This window comes from Salvelinus alpinus, chromosome 31 (genome assembly GCF_045679555.1).
Source record: "Salvelinus alpinus chromosome 31, SLU_Salpinus.1, whole genome shotgun sequence".
Taxonomy (NCBI): domain Eukaryota; kingdom Metazoa; phylum Chordata; class Actinopteri; order Salmoniformes; family Salmonidae; genus Salvelinus; species Salvelinus alpinus.
In genome coordinates this window covers 22,809,247-22,827,901 of record NC_092116.1, presented here as the reverse complement: position 1 = coordinate 22,827,901, position 18,655 = coordinate 22,809,247, and the positions used below count along the sequence as shown (strand labels likewise).

General features: G+C 40.5%; 1 protein-coding gene across 1 annotated transcript in view; it reads right to left on the bottom strand.

Moving 5' to 3' along the window:
- Positions 1-101: 101 nt before the first annotated feature.
- LOC139561696 (sterile alpha motif domain-containing protein 9-like) overlaps positions 102-18,655 on the bottom strand; it is a 32,070-nt gene continuing 13,516 nt past the window's right edge. The window contains exons 2-6 of the mRNA XM_071378952.1: positions 5,462-8,477; positions 2,815-2,852; positions 1,130-1,191; positions 603-814; positions 102-487 (exon numbers count right to left, since the gene is read on the bottom strand). Of these exons, the coding sequence (XP_071235053.1) occupies positions 150-487; positions 603-814; positions 1,130-1,191; positions 2,815-2,852; positions 5,462-8,405 (3,594 nt within the window). The 5' untranslated portion in view covers positions 8,406-8,477 and the 3' untranslated portion in view covers positions 102-149. The remainder of the gene's footprint in view (positions 488-602; positions 815-1,129; positions 1,192-2,814; positions 2,853-5,461; positions 8,478-18,655) is intronic.

Below are 18,655 nucleotides of genomic sequence, written 5' to 3'. Positions count from 1 at the left end.
GCAGGAGCTCCACAATACTTTTGAGCTAATATTCTATAAGAGCAACAGGATCTCAATAGTAGAACATTTGATGTGCTGGTAGTCAGCTCCGGTGAGCTCCTTACAAGTCAAACACTGAATAGGAGCTTGGCTACACTGTATATTAAATGTCAATTTTCTAAATCCACTGGTATTATCTGCATTGATAACATTGAGAGATGATTTAACCACAGAGGAGAACAATAAGTGGAAATAACCTGTTCTACAGAAGAATCACAGGGCACCAGATATGCATGTAGCGTGAGGAATGCTGCCTTGGCCTTGTAGAGCTGCAAGTCACAGTGGGCTTTCACCGGAAAGCCAGATCTCACGAGAACTCCTTTTGGAGAGAAGGTTGGATGGACAATCTTGACGTGGAAGCGGGTGACTTCATCCACTTGTTCTACGGACACACCACAGTCTTCTACATGTAGAACTCTCACTTTCTCTTTAAAGGAGGGATCATCGCCTGCAGAGATAAAAACAGGTACATTTGCATAAACATCAGGTTGACATCAACAACAAGGCTTTTTAAAAGTAGTTTGCATCAGTTATATTTTAATTATAAACATATACGCCCATACCGAAACAGGCAAAATGTGGCAGATGCACTTCTTCCAGTTTTCCTGCAACGATTGTAACGTCCAATAGGGGGCCACCTTGCTTGTACCCCAAGCGTTTCATCATTGCCCTGTGAGGCTCCCAGGAGCTGAATTGATACTTCAGATTGACATGGTCTTTACATACCCACCGGAGCCCTGATACTCTGCACTCGTAGCGCCCCAGGGGAGACATGCTAGAGATGCCATGATAAGAAGACAGAATGGATTTAGTAAGTAAGTCATGTATTTAATTGTTTATCAGCAGTAGACAAACATCATAATGGTTACTTTACTTTGTTAAACTTTTCTGTAGATCCTCACATACTGTATTTCCTAAGTTTTTACAAGTAGTTCAACCAATTCTATAAAGTCAGACTTTCTTTAAATAATGGATAGGAGGTTTATTCCATCTAGTTACTGTTATCCTAAGACAGAATTGTTGGGTAGCAAAACTTAAAGCTTTTATCATACGATATATGGTGAGGGACTAATACAATCCAGGAGTGTACCTGAACATTGGGCCTTCTTCAGTGAAGACCGCAGGTTCAACCTGAACCCAGGAGGTAGATTCCTGAATAAGAGAACATTGATCTCTGAATATCACAGATTATCAAACTGTATTTACGACATAATTCTTAAAACATCGTAGTGTAAAGGATGTACTTTGCACTTTGAAGGGTTTCTTTGCCTTCACTTTTGTAAACCTTATTCTATATATTTATTTTTAATTGAATGAAGAATGGTTTCTGATTTGAAATATACACTCTTAGAAAAAAAGTTGCTAAATTAAACAATATAGGTTTCTTTGGTTGGTCCCCATAGGGGAACCCTTTTATGTGCTAGGTAGAACCCTTTGCAAAGGTTTCTACCTAGAACCCTCTATGTAGGGTTCTTCATAGAACCCCCTGTAAATGGTTCTATCTAGAACCCTCTATGAATGGATTTACTAAGAACCCTTTTATTTTTGGAGGGTTCTTCCTAGAACCCTCTATAAATGGTTCCACCAGCCTTAACCAATGGAACCTTTTATGACAATACATTACATATATCATAAGGCCTTTCTTTGAATGCCTAGTTATACAATAACACAGTGGTGGTAGGAAACTCCTGGTTTACAGGCCACATCAGGCCTGCAAGTCACATTATGCTCACTTGCAAAGTGATGTGTAATTCTAATTGGAATCCAGCCAGAGTGAGGATATCCAACAATTCGAATTTGTATCACCCACAACCTGCATTCAGAATAACTGTCAGGGTAGGGAATATTGATAAATGAGACTAAATCTAAACTTGAACAACCATCCCAGTAACAGGTGCAATAAGTCCAAGGACTAACAGACTGTATTAGTTTAGAAAAATGTATGTTATTTATCTTTTTGTAGCACAAGATTAATCAACCAATCAATGTACATGCAAAAACACAGGTTTTGAAACAAACAATTCTGAAAATCAACCGGCAATAGAATATGCTGGGAAATATGATATTGATGGGCGCGGTTTTTAATGTTCTACTCTACATAGAGGAAAAATGACAACCACTCAACTGGTTATTAATATCAACACTGGGGTTCTTTTACACCACTATGTCAGTTACATGTCAAATGATTAAAGGGAATACCAGATATATGCACAAATATTCCCATATGGGTTTACTCACACCTAACTTTTTAAACTCCTGAAGTTAAAGTTTAAACACTGAGGTAAACACAAATGTCCAGGCACTATCTAAAATAAAAATGCACAATAAATAAACTAATTCAGATTCAGAAGGGGTTCTGTGTAGAAGGTTTCTTGCCTTCCAAAGAAACCTTCTTGCCTTTAAAAAATATCTAAATATACTTTTCTTCCAAAAACGGTTCTTTGCATGTTAATGGTTTTACGTAGAACCCTTTGCCTTACAAATATCCATTGTCTCCCAAAAAGGGTTCTTCAGATGACAAGTGTTGTTGGTAGAACCCTACCCCTCCACAAAGAACCCTTTTATAATCCTGCTGTCAATTGGGTAATTCCATCTGAAAATGGAGCAACATGTTTTGGATTTTCCCACCATATTTTCTTATTTTTCATGAAAACAATTTATATTCATGAATACCGAGCACAGTCAACATAGGTGGTGGTAAAGAATTTGTATTTGTCAAACACTTATCTACTACTATTGTACGGTCTATGAATACTGTAACGAACATTAACTCACCATGACATTGGCACAGGTTGTGCAACTTCTCACAGGCCCTGGGGACAGACACATCAATCAGAAAATCAAGTACACAAAGTACTAACTACTGTGTTAATACAGTCGTGGCCAAAAGTTTTGAGAATGACACAAATATTAATTTTCACAAAGTCTGCTGCCTCAGTTTGTATGATGGCAATTTACATATACTCCAGAATGTTATGAAGAGTGATCAGATGAATTGCAATTAATTGTAAAGTCCCTCTTTGCCATGCAAATTAACTGAATCCCCAAAAAACATTTCCACTGCATTTCAGCCCTGCCACAAAAGAACCAGCTGACATCATGTCAGTGATTCTCTCGTTAACACAGGTGTGAGTGTTGACGAGGACAAGGCTGGAGATCACTCTGTCATGCTGATTGAGTTCGAATAACAGACTGGAAGCTTCAAAAGGAGGGTGGTGCTTGGAATCATTGTTCTTCCTCTATCAGCCATGGTTACCTGCAAGGAAACACGTGCCGTCATCATTGCTTTGCACTAAAAGGGCTTCACAGGCAAGGATATTGCTGCCAGTAAGATTGCACCTAAATCAACCATTTATCGGATCATCAAGAACTTCAAGGAGAGCGGTTCAATTGTTGTGAAGAAGGCTTCAGGGCGCCCAAGAAAGTCCAGCAAGCGCCAGGACCATCTCCTAAAGTTGATTCAGCTGCGGGATCGGGGCACCACCAGTACAGAGCTTGCTCAGGAATGGCAGCAGGCAGTTGTGAGTGCATCTGCAGGAACAGTGAGGCAAAGACTTTTGGAGGATGGCCTGGTGTCAAGAAGGGCAGCAAAGAAGCCACTTCTCTCCAGGAAAAACATCAGGGACAGACTGATATTCTGCAAAAGGTACAGGGATTGGACTGCTGAGGACTGGGTTAAAGTAATTTTCTCTGATGAATCCCCTTTCCGATTGTTTGGGGCATACGGGAAAAAAGCTTGTCCGGAGAAGGCAAGGTGAACGCTGCCATCAGTCCTGTGTCATGCCAACAGTAAAGCATCCTGAGACCATTCATGTGTGGGGTTGCTTCTCAGCCAAGGGAGTGGGCTCAATCACAATTTTGCCTAAGAACACAGCCATGAATAAAGAATGGTACCAACACATCCTCCGAGAGCAACTTCTCCTAACCATCCAGGAACAGTTTGGTGATGAACAATGCCTTTCCCAACATGATGGAGCACCTTGCCATAAGGCAAACGTGATAACTAAGTGGCTCGGGGAACAAAACATCGATATTTTGGGTCCATGGCCAGGAAACTCCCCAGACCTTAATCCCATTGAGAACTTGTGGTCAATCCTCAAGAGGCGGGTGGACAAACAAAAACCCACAACCTCTGACAAACTCCAAGCATTGATTATGCAAAAATGGGCTGCCATCAGTCAGGATGTGGCCCAGAATTAATTGACTCTTTGCATCAACTTCATGTAATTGTCAAAAACAATGTTGGCAACCTGTAGATAACCAAATAGTCCTCTGTTGTTAAAGATGTGTGAGACTTTGGTCATACCATCATCTTGCATGTCTGCTCCTTGCTCATTTTCAGCAGCCCTTTCCACATCTTTGAAAGCCTCAAAGGCATTTACTGCCAGTTGCAAGATGTCTTGTGCAGAGATGGAAGGATCATGGACCCTGCTCTTTAAATGTGTCTTGTATACTTGCCCCAGAGTGCCCCAGAACATTGATATTTTGGGTCCATGGCCAGGAAACTCCCCAGACCTTAATCCCATTGAGAACTTGTGGTCAATCCTCAAGAGGCGGGTGGACAAACAAAAACCCACAACTTCTGACAAACTCCAAGCATTGATTATGCAAAAATGGGCTGCCATCAGTCAGGATGTGGCCCAGAAGTTAATTGACAGCATGCCTGGGCGGATTGCAGAGGTCTTGAAAAAGAAGGGACAACACTGCAAATATTGACTCTTTTCATCAACTTCATGTAATTGTCAATAAAAGCCTTTGACACGTATGAAATGCTTGTAATTATACTTCAGTATTCCATAGTAACATCTGACAAAAATATCTAAAGACACTGAAGCAGAAAACTGTGTGTAAATTAATATTTGTGTCATTCTCAAATCTTTTGGCAACGACTGTACAGTCTTAATTTCCTGGTACACAAAGCAATGTAAAATCAATGATATGACAAATATCATAAGAATTATATTTAGTGCTAACAATAATCTCTATGAGATGAGTCACAAATACTCCCAGCATCACTGTTTCCCCTGTGTAGATTGGTGGTGATGGGTTCTGAGTTCTAAACTTGAAAATATGAAGTATCTGTATTCATTTCACTGAGGGAGAGAGGGGAATGTAGAACGTTTACATTCAGTCAGAATATGTTATTGTTAGACATCAGGGATCCTATGGGAAGAAGAATGGCCACAGTCTGGTACAAGTCAACATGACAGTCGTGAGTTGGGGAGAAGTGAGGAATTTGAGCAGAGGTCAGGTTAGGTCAGATGAAGTGAGGAAGAACAGATATCACAAAAATTCTGTCTAGCAACAGAGGTGTATTGGCTGTTCAGAGGTGTAAGGGTAGGAGCAAAAACGTAAATGAACTTGAGTGAGAGACAATAGAGATGAAAATGAGAAATATAGGACTATACAGTAACTGTCTTACCGTCTTTGATCGATTTGATGTCAGGTACTTCCAACATTTTACGAGGTACCCCCCCTGTCATCCTATCTGAATGAAAGAAATGTCCGTGATGGGATGGGTACTGTATGCCATAGGCCACAGGACCTCTAATGGTGAAGCCTAGGTAGAAGCAGACGTCTCCAGGCTTCCAAACTTTGCTTCGTTGGTCGGCACAGACTTTAATCTCCTTGCCATCAACACACGCAATCACTCTATGCTGTCTAACCACTCCAATGACTGGAAGAAGAAGATCCTGGACACTGGGTTCTCTCCACACCTCACCACAGCTCCACTTTTGATCTATAAAGTCTGGCCTTTCCACTGGCCCTGCCATTGGATTCTCCCTTGCCAATAGGTTGTCTATTTTTGATCTATGAACCAGTCTGCTCAAACCCTCACCCCGTCCCAGGAAAATAAGGGGGCGAAGGTACCTTGAGCGAAGATGCTTCTTGTATGTGTTGTTGTAGGAGTCTTGCATCTCCAGAACACATTTGTTGAGGTCAATATTGAATCCCATTTTCTTATGCTCCTCGGGCCAGAACAGCAAAAGGACTAAGAGGTAAAACTCTGGAGTTTGGTTACCGAAATTAGCCAAAAGATTTCTCTCCAGAATGCTTCTTAGGATTGGCAAAGGGGTAAGCATTGGAGATGCTGCTTCCACTTTGCTTAAGATGATGTTGGCAAGGATGAAGTTTTGGGCAGCTTTGTTCTCACCACCACCATCTTTCTTTTTTTCACATTCTTGTATTTCCTCCCACAATTTTGTTATTCGGCTCAAGTTAGATTCATCATAGCCCTTATCAAGACAGCAAAGCAGTCCAGGGAAGGCAATGGCCATTTCCTCTTTGAGCTTCTGGAGGGGTACATCTATTGCAGACTCTGAGTGTATAGGTGTGCATGTCCCCACATATTTGCAGTAGCAGTTCTTGACATCAGTCTGAAAGTAATGCGGTTCATTTTTTTTAATGTTGGGCTTGGAGTACGTCAGGTAACCATCAAAAAACTCACATTTCCTCTCCACCTCATCCCTGAGGCTGCTGATGAGTGGCTTGTACTTGATGAGCTTTTTTTGTCTGATTGATATGAAGAAAGATTCAGCTGATATTTCCATGGTAAGGACCTTTTGCCAGTTTTTGTCAAGCGAGACAAGCGAGTCAAAAACAATGTTGGCAACCTGTAGATAACCAAATAGTCCTCTGTTGTTAAAGATGTGTGAGACTTTGGTCATACCATCATCTTGCATGTCTGCTCCTTGCTCATTTTCAGCAGCCCTTTCCACATCTTTGAAAGCCCCAAAGGCCTTTACTGCCAGTTGCAAGATATCTTGTGCAGAGATGGAAGGATCATAGACCCTGCTCTTTAAATGTGTCTTGTATACTTGCCCCAGAGTGTCAGCAACAAATGAATTCTTAGGATCTCTGTCTTTTGCTATTTTTGCCCACTGCTCTCCTACACCATATTCCCCCATCCTAAGGCAAAAGAAACGAGCAAGAGCTTGAGGAAAAAATGGGTTTTGTGTGATTTTTTCTGAAGCTAATCGCAAAACAGATACACAATTGCTTTTGGATTCTTTGGCTTCAATATCGAGAATCAACCTGGAAAACTTGTCTGTCCTCTCTTCTCCCATTTCCCTTTTTGTTAGCTTGTTTTGTAAAACGTATTTTTGGGAAAACAGATCCTGTGTTTCATTTCCTGCATTCTGCTGATGGTCCACTGTGATTTCCCTCTTAGTTAGCATGTCTTTGATGACAGGCATCAAATGTTGCTGCACCTCTTCTCCACAAAAGTCTGTCAGAAAGTTCCTTGCTGTATCACTCCTGGTCACACCTGCCATAGCCAGTAACTCAACACACTGCTGTGCAATCAGTGAGTGAGCCATGCAGACATGTTTGTCTTGTCCCTGTCGTGCAGGGAATGTCACTATCAGCTGAGTGAAAGGCTCCATTCGCTGCTCAAAGGAAGGTCCTCCATAAATGGGATCTGGAGGACCAAGGAATGCCTGACATTGAGACTGCAGAAGGTGGGATCCAGGGACGTAGGCATTCACCAGTGATAAGAATGCAAGAAGTTGGGAATTTTTAGGTCTTCTTTTTTTCCTGACATCTAAAAAGGCACATGTTTCTTTAACATAATCTCTGCAAAAATTGGATTGCATTATGTTAAAGCCATGAAACTGTTTGTGTTCATTAATGTAGCTTCGACTGATCTCAATCTGTTTCTCCTCAAACTGTTGTTTCTCTTCTTCAGAAAGTTCCATCCTGAGAATAACATGTCTTGATTTGTTATGGTACTCTTGTTTGATAACTGCCTTACGCACACAGTTTAAAAGGATGACCACAGGCCTGTGGGTCGTGATGTTTCTCTCTGCAATCTCTTTGATGATGGCATCCTGCAGATTCTCCAGAATACGCTCATCTTCCAGCAGTAAGAGCACAGTGTTCTGCTGGCCTTGACCGCCTGCAGTGAAAAGGTGAATCACCTGCTTGGCGATAGCGGTGATGTCTGAGGTAGGGCCTGTTAGAACAGCACATCTCAGTGTTTTCCTCATGTCCCAGAGCACCTGCATGGCCAGAGTTGTTCCTCCGCTGCCTGGCTGATGCAGCAGATTCATGGTAGAAGTCAGGTCACCCTTACACTGTTTCTTAATATTTTCCATCAGTTCAGTGTAACCGTCTCTTTTGATAAAGGGGGTTGTTTTATCAGCTGACGTTGCCCTTTCAGCCCAGTAGAAGTTAAGCCATTGAGGTGGGGCTCCTCTGTAAAAATCTACCTCGGTCTTCTTAGCTACTGCGGAGTCTATGTCCTCTTCTTCAAATGCATTTGCGTACAAAACATCCAGAAGTGAAATGGAATCCCTGATTTCACTTCCAACATAACTTTCATGACCACGGGCATTGGACGGGGATGACCCCGTGTTGTGTGCCATCTTTGTTGTCTCCCGTCCCAAGCTTAACCAGTGTTCTGTATATTAGTTGTACTTCATGTGGTGGTATGGACTCTGAGAAAGGAGACAATAATGTTTCAGTAAGAATGTTGAAGGTCATTAATGGTTATAAACAAAAGGCTGATTACAGTATATCTTTGACTTTTTTGGAGTTTCATTTATATAGCTGATGATTTGGACATTGGTTGGACTTATCTACTGACACTGCATGGAGCTGACAAATACAGACTGTGTTTTGCTTCTTGTTGCTACCCTCTAATAAATAGGCATCTATTGTAGCAACCCAACACCTAGCGACCTTGTGAAGAGGTTTGGATCTCTTCATGTAATGGCTAAGGTGTTGGGTTGAAAGTCGTGGGACCCGGGGTCATGTCCCGGGCAGGGCTACCCCCGAATCCGGTGCATTGGTGTCAGAAGTTGGATGGCACCTGAGGCCATCGGAGGGGCGTGTACACATAAGGGACGTGGTATAGGGAAGCATGGGGACACACTCTCCCAAGGAACAGGGAAGTGTTGTGAACTTAAACCAACATCTAACGATGGCTGGGTTGACAGTCATGTGACTGTCCGGAAATCCAGACATGTTTTGTGCTAAAGTTCCACTCCTTGAGCTCTGTGTCATACAGTAGCAAGAAAAAGTATGTGAACCCTTTGGAATTACCAGGATTTCTGCATAAATTCCTTTGGAAGCAATAACCTCAACCAAACATTTTCTGTAGTTGCGGATAAGTCCTGCACAACGATCAGGAGTAAATTTGGACCATTACACTTTACAAAACTGTTTCAGTTCAGCAATATTCTTGTGATGTCTGGTGTGAACCTCTCTCTTGAGGTCATGTCACTGCATCTTAAGAAGAACCCTAGACTGTCAGCTAAAGACTTACAGAAATCTCTGGAACATGCTAACATCTCTGTCGACGAGTCTACGATACGTAAAACACTAAACAAGAATGGTGTTCATGGGAGGACACCACGGAAGAAGCCACTGCTGTCCAAAAAAAACATTGCTGCACGTCTGATGTTTGCAAAAGAGCACCTGGATGTTCCAAAATATTGTGTGGACAGATTAAACTAAAGTTGAGTTGTTTTGAAGGAACACACAGCACTATGTGTGAAAAAAAAAGGCACAGCACACCAACATCAAAACCTCATCCCAACTGTAAAGTATGGTGGAGGGAGCATCATGGTTTGGGTCTGCTTTGCTGCAACAGGGCCTGGACAGTTTGCTATCATCGACAGAAAAATGAATTCCCAAATTTATCAAGACTTTTGGCGGGAGAATGTAAGGCTATCTGTCTGCCAGTTGAAGGTCAACAGAAGTTGGGTGTTGCAACAGGACAACGACCCAAATCAAAAATACACCTTCTGGAGTGGCCCAGTCAGAGTCCTGACCTCAACAGGTTAACCTCATTGAGCATTCTGAGCTGTGCACTTGCAGTCATCTTTGCAGGACGGCCAGTCCTAGGGAGAGTAGCAACAGAGCTGAACTCTCCATTTTTAGACGATTGTTTTACAGTGGACTGATGAACATCAAGGCTTTTAGAGATACTTTTGTAACCTATTCCAGCTTTATGCAAGTCAACAATTCTTAATCTTAGGTCTTCTGTGATCTTTTTTGTTTGAGGTATGGTTCACATCAGGCAATGCTTCTTGTGAAAAGCAAACTCAAATTTTGTGAGTGTTTTGTAAAGAGCTGGGCAACTCTAACCAACATCTCCAATCTCATCCCATTGATTGGACTCCAGGTTAGCTGACTCCTGACTCCAATTAGCCTTTGGAGAAGTCATTAGCCTTGGGGTTTCCAACCTACACTGTGAAATTTTAAATGATGTATTCAAAACAGACAAGAGGAATACAATAATTTGTGTGTTATTAGTTTTAGCACACTGTGTGTGTCTATTGTTGTGACTTAGATGGTCAGATCAAAATCAGGGTGTAGATCAGCTTTAAAATTACACACATACCCACATATACATAAATATACATTGATACACATACAGTATATATACTGTATATAGTATATATATACTGTATATAGTATATATATATATATATATATATATATATATACTTTACAAATATATTTTCCTTCATTATTTCTCACAACTTGCAAAGAAAAAGCCATATCTCAGACTGGCCAATAAAAAGAAAAGATTAAGATGGGCAAAATAACACAGACACTGGACAGAGGAACTCTGCCTAGAAGGCCAGCATCCCGGAGTTGCCTCTTCACTGTTGACGTTGAGACTGGTGTTTTGCGGGTACTATTCAATGAAGCTGCCAGTTGAGGACTTGTGAGGCGTCTGTTTCTCAAACTAGACACTGTAATGTACTTGTCCTCTTGCTCAGTTGTGCACTGGGGCCTCCCACTCCTCTTTCTATTCTGGTTAGAGACAGTTTGCTCTGTTCTGTGAAGGGAGTAGTACACAGTGTTGTACCAGATCTTCAGTTTCTTGGCAATTTCTCGCATGAATAGCCTTCATTTCACAGAACAAGAATAAATTGACGAGTTTCAGAAGAAAGTAATTTGTTTCTGGCCATTTTGAGCCTGTAATCAAACCCACAAATGCTGATGCTCCAGAAACTCAACTAGTCAATAGAAGGCCCGTTTTATTGCTTCTTTAATCAGAACAACAGTTTTCAGCTGTGCTAACATAATTGCAAAAGGGTTTTTTAATGATCAATTAGCCTTTTAAAATTATCAACTTGGATTAGCTAACACAACGTGCCATTGGAACACAGGAGTGATGGTTGCTGATAATGGGCCTCTGTACACCTATGTAGATATTCCATTAAAAAATCTGCCATTTCCAACTACAATAGTCATTTACAACATTAACAATGTCTACACTGTATTTCTGATCAATTTGATGTTATTTTATGGACCAAAAATGTGCTTTTCTTTCAAAAACAAGGACATTTCTAAGTGACCCCAAACTTTTGAACAATCTATTTTCCAATAGTTATATATTGCTTGTTTTTAGTCCTGTTCTTCCTCTAACTTCCACCTCTCCCATCTATTGCTAATGTCCATCCAGTTTGATTTCTATTTGCCATTTACTTTTAACTGTGCTATTTCACCAAAGTTCTGAACCTATATACATTTTACAGACACAGTATATTTTACATTTGCTATCTTGTTGTTATTTGTCTGACCTTTCAGCTTAGTTCAACCCCTCCCATCTATCTCTTAATTAACACCATCCATATTGGATTTCTATTTGCCATATCTTTTTCAACTGTTCTGTGATACTCAACAAAAGTTCTGAACCTTTCTTTTCTCATAGTTTCTACAGATTGTAAATTAATAACGATATAATAATTTTAGCAAAAACGTATATAACAATGTCTTGGTTGCAAGAATTTTGTATAATTTATTTAAGTTTTAATTTAAGTTTTGAATCCGGCGTCGTTTTTCGTGTCAGTTCATAAACCATGTGCCATGGAATCGGTACATCGAAAATATCTTCCCAACTATTTTGCAATCTATCTGGCACAGCTGTCCATTTTTTAGTTCTTAAATGAAACTGCTATATTTATCACAACCAATTTTGGTCTTTAATGCAGGGCCGACAGATAAGTTCCTCACTTTTCCTCTTTCCACTTGCCTCTTCCATTTTTGCGGTAATGCTGCAATTAGTTGGTTGTAATTTTGAGTAGAGCAGACATTTCCATATATGTGTGTTAGATGCATGTGTGACATAACTCCACCAGTTATATTTATGATATAATTTACAAAGATTATACTTTGTAAAAAAAAAATGATTGAAAAATATAGTTTTTTTTATATCTATTATATAATAGTATATTTAAGTTTAACCACCATATTTGTTGTATTATTTGTTCTGTCTTTTCTGGTGGATTAAACTGAAATTGAAAACAACCTTCTATGGCGTGGTTAAAAAATAACGCCCTGATCTGTTTCACCTGTTCCTGTGATTGGCTCCACCCCCTCCAGGTGTCGCTTATTATCCCTGGTGTATTTATCACTGTGTTTCCTGTCGCTCTGTGCCAGTTCGTCTTGTATGTTTAGTCAAGTCAACTAGCGTGTTTTTCCCCGTACTCCTTTTGCTATTCTCCATTTTCTAGTCCTCCTGGTTTTGACCCTTGCCTGTTTTCTGGACTCTGTACCTGTCTGCCTGACCATTCTGCCTGACTTGATCACTGATATTTGGATCCAAGATGGCAGCATGTCAAGTCGTTTGTTTGTGACTAGTACATTTTAACCTACTAATAATCTATTTATTTATGGTTGCGTAACTTCGTTGTTGTGTAGTGCAAACTATTTTATTTTTGCTGGTGTAAAGATCACGGGTCCTCCTCAACTCGGCACTTCATTATTTGAAGTTTACCAAAGTAACTAACTCTGGCTGCCCTGAGTTCCTCCTTCGTCCGCGGAGTGTCTTGTCCAAGCTGCTCCTTTTTGCTCTTCGCCTGGCTGTCAGTGGCAGCTCAACCCGTTCTCTCTATCCCCCTCAACACCCAATCTACCTACACGCGCAAACACTCACATTGTCTCACATACACGCTGTCCCTCTCTCCACTTACCTTCGTTGGCCTCTTATTTTTTTGTCAGAGAAAATGACAATTTACGTGGTATTGCTTTGTGCACTGACTTTACTGAACTCTGGAGAAAACGAACATTGTCGCTGGGTGAGTACATCTGACAATGTGCTCTCCCGTCCATTAGACATTTTGTCTGCAGGAACTCGCTCTTTTTCACTCGGTCCACTCGTCCAAGTGCCGATGCATTTGTGGCATGACGTGAACAGTACGAATTTGTGTCACTACCAAAGTCTAATGGTTTTAAATGACTGTTTTGTATTGTCTGGAAACTCACTTGTAGAATTCGCTTGCAGTATGTCTCTTAAAAAAGAGAAGCCGTGCAAGGTTATTAAACAGAGGTGCCTAGTTATTCTTCTTTTGTTGATATCAGGTAACGTGCAACCTAACCCTGGCCCTGATATGCAATGTCTCCAAACCCCCTCTGATTTTAAATCAAGATCTGGTTTTGGTATTTTTCATCTAAATGTACGCAGCCTGTTGTCAAAAATTGATGGGGTTAGGATTTGGGCTAAATCAACTGATGCTGATGTAATTGTGTTTTCTGAAACCTGGCTCAGCAAGTCTATTTTTGATAAGGATATTTGTATAAGTGGTTACAATGTTTATCGCACTGATCGGGTTAAGAAAGGTGGGGGTGTGGCTATATATGTAAAATCTAAATTCCATGTAAGTGTGGCAAAGTCTGAAACTATTTGTAAACAGTTGGAATTTCTTGCTTTGAATATTGAGGTTTCAAAGGGTCTCTCTATAACTGTGATTGGCTGTTATAGACCCCCCTCTGCTCTCGGTGATGCATTTTCTTCTTTGGTGCACCTTATGTCTAAACTTATTTACAGTGAAATGATCTTGATTGGTGATCTCAACTGGTGTTGGTTAAAGCCGGTGTCGGATGATTTAAAAATGTTTTGTAATTCTATGAATCTTACCCAGTTGATTAATTCACCCACTCGCCCAAATCTTAAATGCCCAGATAAATCTACCCTGATTGATTTGATATTGACAAATGTTCCACATAAATATTCTGCGGTTGGTGTTTTTTGAAATGATTTAAGTGACCATTGTGCTGTTGCTGTTAGAAATACTAAGGTTCCAAAGACAAATCCACGTTTTATTCGTAAAAGAAATTTGAAGTGTTTTAATGAGCAGGCTTTCTTTCATGATTTGTTTTATTTTGACTGGAGCAAGATTGAGCTTATCCCTGATGTGGAAACTGCCTGGATATTCTTTCATGATGGTTTTTTCCAAATAGTAAACAAACATGCACCTTTCCGCAGGTTCAGGGTTAAAGGGCGGGATAATCCATGGTTTTCTTCTGAGCTGTCTTGTATTATTCACGAACGTAATCTAGCCTGGGCTAAAGCAAGGAAATCTTGTTCTGATGCTGATTGGCTTATTTTTAGGCAGTTAAGAAACAAGTGTTCTTTTCTTCTCAGGAAGGCCAAGTCTGAATATTTTATGTCTGTTACCACTGATAACCTGAATGACCCTAGAAAGTTTTGGAAGGCTATTAAGTCTATGTCTGGTAACAGTAATGTTAATGAATTACCGTCATGTGTTTTGAAGGACTCTGTTGCTATATATGACAAAACTGAAATGCTGAATTGTTTCAATGAGCACTTTGTATCATCTGGTAGGCTGTTTGATTCAGTGTCCTCTGTCTCTGTACAACCCTGTGTGGATGAACCAGTGTCCTCTGTCTCTGTACAACCCTGTGTGGATGAACCAGTGTCCTCTGTCTCAGTACAACCCTGTGTGGATGAACCAGTGTCCTCTGTCTCTGTCCAACCCTGTGTGGATGAACCAGTGAGAGCTGGTCAAACTTTTAGCTTTCTGCCATTCTCAGTGCAGGTGGTACATAAAGCCCTGAAATCCTTAGATCAAAGAAAGCCTGCAGGTCCTGATCTTTTGGATCCCTGCTTTTTAAATCTGGCAGCTGATTTCATAGCTGAACCACTTGCATATCTGTTCAATCTAACCCTGGAATGTAATGAAATTCCAAAGATCTGGAAATCAGCATTTGTCCTACCACTTTTAAAGGGGGGAGATCCAACTCTTTTAAATAATTACAGGCCAATCTCAAAGCTGTCACCCCTGGTGAAAATACTTGAAACCCTTGTAAGTGAACAGCTAAAAGAGTTTTTATTTACTAACTCTATTTTATCAGTGTACCAATCGGGCTTCAGGAAAAAGCATAGCACAATTACAGCAGCCATGAAGGTTTTAAATGATATCACTGAAGCCCTTGACAAAAAACAGCACTGTGTCTCACTTTTTATTGATCTCTCTAAGGCTTTTGATACAGTTGATCATGCTATACTAAGGCAGAGATTGTTGAGTGTAGGTCTTTCGGAGCATGCAGTTGCATGGTTTGCTAACTATCTGTCTGATAGAACTCAGTGCACTCAATTTGATGGGCTTATGTCTGTTAAATTGTCTGTCCTGAATGGTGTGCCCCAAGGCTCTGTACTTGGTCCTCTTTTATTCACTATTTATATAAATGATTTAGACAAAAATGTCCAAAATGCACAACTTCATTTTTATGCGGATGATACTGTTATTTACTGTTGTGCCTCATCTCTTACAAAAGCTTTCCAGAACTTGCAAACTGCTTTTTATACTGTTCAACATACCTTGTGTCAATTGAAGCTTATCCTCAATACTGACAAAACTAAACTAATGGTGTTTTCTAATGCAAGAAATAGACCTCTGAACCTTTCACCTATTACTACTTGTCAGGGCAAGGAGATTGAGGTTGTAACCTCATATAAATATCTTGGAATTCTAATTGATGACGGCCTCTCTTTTAAATTGCATATTCAACAACTTACAAAAAAATTGAAGCTGAAATTGGGATTTTATTTTAGGAATAAGGCCTGTTTTTCTTTTGAAGCCAGAAGGAGGCTAGTATCAGCTACATTTATGCCTTTACTAGACTATGGGGATATTTTATATATGAATGCTTCCGCTCAGTGTTTGAGATCAATTGACACTCTTTACCATGGCACTTTGAGATTTATTTTAAACTGCAAAACCCTTACGCACCACTGCACTTTGTATACCAGGGTTGGCTGGCCTTCTCTAGTCACTCGTAGGCTCAGTCACTGGTATACTTTTATTTACAAAGCCATTTTGGGTTTACTACCTTTTTATTTGGGCATTTTTATTGTTCAGAAATGTGGTGGGTACTCTCTTCGTTCGCTAGACTTTATCCTGCTAACTGTTCCAAATGTCCGAACTGAATTTGGTAAAAGGTCTTTTATGTACTCTGCGCCATCGTCTTGGAACACCTTACAAAATAATTTTAAACTGGAAGAACTTGTCCCGGTTGGTGTTTTTAAATCACTGATGAAGGATTTTGAGGCTGATTCCCTGACCTGTCAATGTTTTTAATTTGCTGTTTTTGATATTGTTATACTCTTGTGAACTCAATGGTTTTTACTAGATTACTTGTAGTTTTTCATGTTGTCTGTCTGTAATTTTTTGTAATGACTTGGTGCTGCCTATCTTGGCCAGGATGCTCTTGAAAAAGAGATTTTAAATCTCAATGAGCCCTTCCTGGTTAAATAAAGGTTAAATAAATAAATAAATAAATGAGCCTGTCTGCCACTCTGGACTCTGATCTGGTTTTGACCGTTTGCCTGTCCACGACCATCCTCTTGCCTACCCCTTTAGATTATTAAACATTGCAAGACTCCAACCACCTGCCTCCTGTGTCTGCATTTGCGTCTCGCCTTGCATCTTGATACATTGTTACTAATTTGCTAGAGAACCAGTTTTGGATTTAAGTATACATTTTGTATGACTGATGCCCTAAGTGAGAGGTCTAATGCTTTAATAATTTCTGCCCTCCGAATTCATATTCATTATATAAATAGGCCCTTTTAATTTTGTCTGGCTTGCCATTCCAAAAAAATTTGATTATTTTTTGCTCATTATTTTAAAAAACAGGACAGGCAGAGGTTCATAAATGGGTCAGAGTCAGGCAGGTACAGTATGACAGGCAGGCTTGAGGTCAGGGCAGGCAGAATGATCAGAACCGGAGAAACTAGGAAACAGAACTTGAGAAAGCAGGGAGACAGGAAAACACGCTGGTAAGACCTGACAAGATGAACTGGCAACAGACAAACAGAGAACACAGGTATAAAAACACTGGGAATAATGGGGAAGATGGGCGACACCTGGAGGGGGGTGGAGACAAGCACAAAGACAGGTGAAACAGATCAGCGTGCGACAATAATACAGTTTTGTATTGCTTGTAGGGTCAATAGATTATTATATATATTTTCAAAGAAGCGTGAATCATCATTATTTGGACCGTATAGGTTTAATGAGACTTATCTGTTTAAGGTCCAATATCATATTTAAAATCATCCATCTACCTTGAGGATCTGTTTGGGACAATTTGCACAATTACTCTTAATATCATCACCCTTTTTGAATTTCTTTTCCCATGGGAGAAATATATTAAGCCCCCCCAGTCCTTTTTCCACACAACTTCATCTAAAATGGTTGAATGAGTTTCCTGTAAACAATAGATAATATATTCCTTCTCTTTTTGCCAGGAAAATACTGACCGTCTTTTCTTATTATCTGCTAAGCCATTACAATTATAACTGGCTATACTTAATTCACCATTTACCATAATGAAACACAAGTTTCAAATCTATTTATCATAATATATGTTTGTAAACTCACCATTAAAAAGTACCATAGTGTTTGAGTGTCCATATAGCTGTACCATGACATTTGCATTGCTACTAAGTAAACTTTCAATTGGTCCCCACTATTCCACCTGTTAAAACCCCTCCCATCCCAAGTTGGGTTGTCATCCCAGTGACCAGCAGACCACCCCCGTCCCCCCGGATCCCAGGGCATCCCTCGAAAAGAGCACACAGTGTAACAGTTTGGGTGTAGAAAGTCTCCCCCTTTGAGAGCTGGCGGCAGCTTGACGGCGGCAGCTTTACAATCTTTGGGGATCGCTGAGAGGTTGAACAGTCTAGTAATAGGGTTTGGAACAATTGCGGAGGATAATTTTAGAAATAGAGGGTCCAGATTGTCTAGCCCAGCTGATTTGTAGGGGTCCAGATTTTGCAGCTCTTTCAGAACACTCAGCTATCTGGGTGAAGGAGAAATGAGGGAGGCTTGGGCAAGTTGCTGTGGGGGGTGCAGAGCTGTTGACCGGGGTATGAGTAGCAAGGTGGAAAGCATGGCCAGCCGTAGAAAAATGCTTATTGAAATTCTCGATTATCGTAGATTTATCATGGTGACAGTGTTTCCTGGCCTCAGTGCAGTGAGGCAGCAGGGAGGAGGTGCTCTTATTCTCCATGGACTTTACCGTGTCCCAGAACTTTTTGGAGTTTGTGCTACAGGATGCAAATTTCTGTTTGAAAAAGCTAGCCTTTTCTTTCCTAACTGCCTGTGTATATTGGTTCGTAACTTCCCTAAAAAGTTGCATATCGCAGGGGCTATTCGATACTAATGCAATATGCCACAGGATGTTTTTGTGCTGGTCAAGGGCAGTCAGGTCTGGAGTGAACCAAGGGCTATATCTGTTCTTAGTTCTACATTTTTTGAACGGGGCATGCTTATTTAAGATGGTGACGGAAACACTTTTAAAGAATAACCAGACATCCTCTACTGACGGGATGAGGTCCATATCCTTCCAG